The 6,263-nt window shown below is 43.7% G+C and overlaps 1 protein-coding gene across 1 annotated transcript; it reads left to right on the top strand.

Annotated features, from left to right (window-relative positions):
- Nucleotides 1–365: 365 nt before the first annotated feature.
- On the top strand, nucleotides 366–2,148 carry LOC109156325 (scarecrow-like protein 11). The gene is made up of 3 exons (XM_019304163.1): nucleotides 366–612; nucleotides 699–1,469; nucleotides 1,658–2,148. Exons 1-3 carry the CDS (start codon nucleotides 366–368, stop codon nucleotides 2,146–2,148), a joined length of 1,509 nt encoding a protein of 502 aa, XP_019159708.1.
- The last annotated feature ends 4,115 nt before the right edge of the window (nucleotides 2,149–6,263 follow it).

Below are 6,263 nucleotides of genomic sequence, written 5' to 3'. Positions count from 1 at the left end.
AGTAGTTAGTACACTCAATCAGATTGTAACCACATATTTAGAGTAAAAAAAAATGTAAAACTAGTTTTGGCAATGAGGCATGCATATATATTATATGTATAGGGGTCATCCCTTTTATGTTTTTTAATATATTATATATGTATAAGGGTCATCTCTTTTATGTTTTTTAATCATGATTAAATTTCTTAAAATATAATGTCTTCACCAAATCTCCATCTTTACAGCATATAATCTCATGTAATTGGACACAACAAACAGATAAATGAAGCAGTTGATCAATTCATAAATTCTTGTATCCAAACCAAGCATGCGCTTATATTAGCTTCAGTTGTGGAGTAACTTTCTGGGTTCGTTCTATCTATGTCATGGATCACAAAGCCAATAATCCCTCTAGCTCGCATTGTAACTATTTTCAGGGAGTTCTTGACTACATAAACCAAATGCTTATGGAAGACGATGATTTGGAGAACGGGCGTTTTGTATATCCAGACTTGTTGGCTCTCCAGGCCGCTGAAAAATCTCTGGGTGATGTTCTTAACGCTCAAGAATCAAGTGGCAATGATGCCGGCCGGCGAGGGGACAAGAGACACCGTTGTGGAGAAGACATTAATGGTGTGGAAGCCGGGAGAAGAAGAAGAAGCAACAATAATAATGTAGCGAGAGATGAAGAGCAAGTGCAGATAGATATGTATAATGGCATCAATGGGCTGTGTTATTGCAGCGAATTGGGAGCATCAGCAAAGCGCGTGTTCAGGCGAGAGCGCCGGCGAGACGAGGGAGGCCGCGCGGCGGCGAGCGGGGAGGAGGCAATGTAAAGGAGGAGGTGGATTTGGCGGGGCTTTTAAACCTGTGTGCACAAGCCGTGTGGGGCGAGGATTTCAGGACGGTGAATGAACTCCTGGGCAGAATCCGACGACACTGCTCCCTTCACGGCGGCGCCGCCGAGAGGCTGTCGCATTATTTCGCTAAAGCCCTCGACGCGCGCTTGGCCGGCACCGGGGCAGCGCTATACACTGCGAACAGAGGTTCCCTTGCAGATACACTGAAAGCCTATCAGATGTACTTCACCGCTTGCCCTTTCAAGAAACTGTCCAACATGTTCGCCGACAAGTCAATCGGGAAATTGACGATGGGGGCAACCAAGATTCACATAATTGACTTTGGTATATCGCATGGCTTTCAATGGCCGTGTTTGATTCAGGGTCTCTCTCGGCGGCCCGGCGGACCTCCGGCGCTTCGTATCACCGGAATAGATCTTCCTGAACCGGCCGACAGACTTGAGGCTACAGGGCGTCATCTATCCTACTATTCCAAGAAATTCAATGTCCCTTTCCAATACACCTCCGTGAGGAAGAAGAAATGGGAAACTATCTGTTCTGAGGATGTTAGGATTGAGAGGGATGAAGTGTTGGTGGTGAACTGTCTGTACAGGCTACAAGACGTTCCAGACGAGACAACGGCCCTTTTTGGTAAAATGCTAAAATTAAAAAACCATAACTTTTTCAATTAACTTTTTGAGAAAAGAAATTATACCAAACAATTATCAACTAATAAATGATTTACCAAACACTTTTTTTACAGCTAATGTTATCAACTAGTTATACCTTTTAATTAATTCAATCAGCTAACAGCTAGCTAACAGACATTTACCAAACAGGGTCAACATTGGAGGACAGTCCGAGGGACACAATCCTTAAGTTCATCAAACAACTAAATCCCCACGTTTTCGTGCACGGAGTTGTGAGTGCATCGTACAACGCCCTTGTATTCTCCACCCGCTTTCGTGAGGCAATCTTCCATTTCTCGTCCCTGTTCGACATGTTGGAGGGGACGGTTCCTGGGGGAGATGAAGGGAGAGTGGTGTTCGAGAGAGAGATTCTTGGACGGGAAATTATGAACGTGGTGGCCTGCGAAGGGGCAGACAGGATGAAGCGGCCGGAGACGTACAAGCAGTGGCAAGAAAGGAGTCAGAGAGGTGGGTTTGAGCAGATGTGGCCGGATGGGGATATCATGAGACAGGTGAGGGCTAAAGTGAAGGATTACAGCAATGATTTCTTCGTGGAAGAAGATGGAAAGTGGATGTTGCAGGGATGGAAGGGTCGAGTTATCTATGCAATCTCGTGTTGGAAGCCTGAATGTCATCAATGACTCACTAATATATACACAAGTTAGACAACGACAACAACCTCTTAAAGTTTTGCAGCATGCACTAGTTATTGTCTTTCAGGAATGGTTTTTCTGGATGTATATGTAAGCAAATAAGTCAGTACTATACGCACATAATTACGTGACAAACAATAATTATAATGTTTCAGTTGATGAAGGTTTAATGATCTATTGTAGATAGTTATTATAGAATCAAGGTGAATACCTTTGTGATTTCGATCACTTCTGCTCAACTCTCTAAATAGTATATGAAGAATTAAAGTGAGCAGTGACAAGACTGGTACCTTAAATAGCCGCATGTCATCAATGTGATACTTGTATGTCTTCCTATCAATTGTTATACGGTGGACAATGGTCCGGAAACGACGTCGTTTCTTTAAGTAAAGAAACGGCGGCCGTTATATTTAACAAATTCTGTATTTCTGATGTGTTCAGAACAAAATGAAACTAAAGTGTATCTAAAATGAAACTGAATAACTTGTCTCACATATTGTGTTTATATTATCAAATGAAAGTGTAATTGAATTGAAATGATACTGTTGGTTTCTAGACTTTTGGAGAGCCTACCGGGGGTCCAACACAACTGGGAAAGATGGTGGATCGTCGAAAAATATGAAAGATACTGTAATATATCATCGGAAAGTAGTGTGTATAATTAGAAGAGCATGGACCTTTGTACAATGCCTTGAGAGGCTATATATAGGGGGCCGGGTGAGAGCAGGACTCGGACTTAACGGAATACAATCAATGACTAATTATGAGTATTAAATGCCTTTAATAACGCACTAATTATCTTCTCCCACGACCTTGCCTCCAACGTTCCTTTAATCCCTCACATTTAAAGCATTGAATGATCTTCAACGGTCTCCTGAGGACTCTCCTTTTTTAACTACTCGTCACCGACTCCCAACTTCACTCGGTCTCGGATGTCTCTCCATCCGAGTCGTCAGGATGACTCGACCTATTTTCTTCTTTTCCGGCTGTTGGTTTTACGACATTTGGATGCCGCTCGGCGGGCCAACACTATCATAAAATACTTAAAAAGGGTTTGTATGAATGAAGATTAGAGTAATGCAGAGAATAATGTGATGTTATTATTCTAGAGTTTCGGCCGCTCGAGTGCCAGAGATTCGAGAGAGCGAGAGAAATTTACATGATGATCACAGGGGGATATTTATACTAAGGTACAAGATTCCTAAAGGAAAGTAGGGCTGACTTAGAGCCAATTCAGTTAAGGAATCCGGCCTACTTCATACTATAACTGTTTAAGCTAATAAATGAAGCTACTTAAATAAATGAAGGAGATCTCCGTAAAATCTGCCTGTAACCACCTCTTGGCGTGCATCCAGTCGGGGATGCCCTGATTGCTAAGGAGATACTTTGAGGGGCCGCGGTACTCGAGCGAGGACACTCTGACCGCGGGACCTGGTCGCCCGATTGAGTTCTTGAGTGGTACCTGGTCAAGGACACACCGCCCACGGAGCCTGGTCGCCCATCCGAATCCTGTAGGGCATTCGGTCGGGGACACGCCAACTGTCGTGGCTGGTCGGCCAACCGCGTATCATATATGCGCCCAACCGAGGACATACTGGCTACCGGATCTGGTTGCTTTACCCAAGCCGGCCGATCTTCGTTTGGGTAGGCGCCTGCTCTTATGGATTGCTGGTTGCTGAAGATGGATGGCTGCGGTTTTCAAGCGCCTTACATGGCGCGCGGGAATAATGAGTGTCGTCCATTTGCTAAGTATCAGGCCGTGCTCGAATCTGACTGCCTAGCCGGGCACTCCCGCCCGGTCATCCGATTTTGGGTATCTATCACCGGCGATGACCATCGTCACCAGTTGACCGGCCAGCGCCATCCGATCCTCAGGGCTCATATTACATCATCTAGTCCCTCACTTTTTAGTACTTAGCGTAGCGCTAGTATTGGAAAGTATCCGTGTAACACCCCTAATTTTTAAAGCGATTAAAAGCTTATATAAATAACGCAACCTACCATTAATCATCCCAAACAGAGCATAAACATAAACATAAATGTCGGGGTGCTATGCCACATCTAGACTAACTGAACAAGGCATAAACTATAGTTAATAATCGTTACACAATTCAAGGCTCACAGGCCGTCTAACTACCACTAAGCTAAATCCACGGACCGCCTAACGCGCTCCTTAGCTAAGACCGTCACCTGGAAAACATATCGTAGCAACCGTCAGCGAATAATGCTAAGTAACCCACTCCCATGCGTTAAGTACAATAAATATAAATATAGGAAATCATTTTGAAACTGAAATACATATATAGTCTTAGGCAACACTAGCTTTTAAATCAGGATCAGGACTCAGAATATAACCACGGACCAACATTACGAATACCACTAACATGCTCCCTACGTTTGTAAGATATAATAAACAGGCAAGCACATAAACAACAATTAAAGGCAAGTAACGGGACTCAATAATCGTCAATTAGCAAATAATCATCAGAACACACAATTCATCCTCCAACCTTATACTAAGTTCCAACCTTTACTCCTCTCCATCCTTATATCAGTTCCAACCTATACCTCCAGGCCACCCTTATATCGCCCCCCTTATTCCTCCGGAGCAACTACATGCCCCACTCCGTAACCACCAACAAGTCCACCAACATGGTAGCACCGAAGTGTCATTCGCATGGTCCGTGCCTCTAGCACCAATACCAAGGGGTCAGCGCATATAGTTTTAACATGACACCGTGGCGCTTATACCCTTACCCAAGCCTTTAGCCAGCAAGTCTAAGGGGTGGTCCGTGCCTTTAGCACGATAACCGGGCACTCGTTGTGCTTTCTGCCAAAAATTCATTTCCACCAATCACAATCTCATTCCCATCAGTCACATCAATCATTGCGTAAAGATCACCACACTCATCATCATTCAATCAATCAAGCGGGTGCCCCTATTCTAGCGAGTGCCCGGCGGGCAAGCGTCTGGCCGCCGACTGCCCGCTGGAAACGGGCAAGCCTCGGCAGCGGGTAGGTGGTGGGGATTTGTCCCCCCACCTACCCCCCACTGGTACTAAGGTAGAAATCCGGTTCGGGGTTCGTTCGTGGAACTCAAAACCATATCCAAACACATTCTAACACGTAACAACAACATCATGGAGTCAATTAACGGAGATTAAACCAAGAATCATTCCAATTACGTTCTAACACGATTCCCAAACATACCAGGACTCGACATCAATCACATAACGGTTCAGGAACATCTGGAACCTCATGAACATCAAGAAATCTATATGCAAAGCCCTAAAGACGAATCCTAGGCTAGACTCAACACCCGATCATGCATAAACCCACCCAAGAATACCAAGAATATCACAACAACGAGATTCACGATATAAACCCTAGGGACAAGCTCTAGACGTAATTAAATACAAGATTACATATATAATCAATCACAACATCAAGATCACCAAGATTATCAAATAAACACAATATAAATCCTAGGCAAGGCTCTATCAAGACTCAATCACAGAATCATCCATACAATTATCAAAGGAGCCAATAAATAAGATATAGCAAGGAAAATAAGTTTTGTAAGACATGGGTTACCTCTTAGCCCTAATCAATTTCCCTTGGCTACTAAGGTTCTTCCCTAAGATTCTTCTCCCAATTGATCTTCCTAAGCTTGCTGGTGAGGGATTTCCTTGGCTGGATTTCCTGAGAGTATTTTCGAGTAAGAAGGAGGTGAGGAAGGGTTCTATCTGCTTCCTAATCTTCTATTTATATGTTTAAGGGAAACCTATTCAGAGTCTGAATAATAAGGCCCACTTTCCTTATTCCCTACGGGCTTAAGGTTTCTAGTTCAGGCAAAGGTCAACGATCCATCGAGGACCGCATAGATTAATTAAGAGAATCATAATTGAATTAAATCCTTCTTAATTACTTTAATTAATGGAATTAGTTTAATAATTAATTCGGGTTTGAAGGTCGTAACACGGGGTGTTACAATCCGACTAAACCTTCTCGTCTCTACCTGCTCGGGTTTGCCGACTTCGTGGTTCGCTCTTCCTTAGTTCTCCGATTTGGATAAGTTTTGTCATGTCTCATCAACAATTAAG

The sequence above is a fragment of the Ipomoea nil genome, unplaced genomic scaffold (genome assembly GCF_001879475.1).
Source record: "Ipomoea nil cultivar Tokyo-kokei standard unplaced genomic scaffold, Asagao_1.1 scaffold2705, whole genome shotgun sequence".
Lineage (NCBI taxonomy): Eukaryota > Viridiplantae > Streptophyta > Magnoliopsida > Solanales > Convolvulaceae > Ipomoea > Ipomoea nil.
This window is presented reverse-complemented; position numbering and strand designations above follow the sequence as displayed.

What these genes read in the sequence shown, in the direction of transcription:
- LOC109156325 (XM_019304163.1), top strand. Translation starts at nt 366, where the DNA reads ATGGATCACAAAGCCAATAATCCCTCTAGCTCGCATTGTAACTATTTT. An exon ending in TTGTGGAGAAGACATTAATG is followed by an intron (nt 613 to 698) that starts GTGTGGAAGCCG and finishes ATGTATAATGGC; the next exon opens with ATCAATGGGCTGTGTTATTG. An exon ending in CGAGACAACGGCCCTTTTTG is followed by an intron (nt 1,470 to 1,657) that starts GTAAAATGCTAA and finishes TTTACCAAACAG; the next exon opens with GGTCAACATTGGAGGACAGT.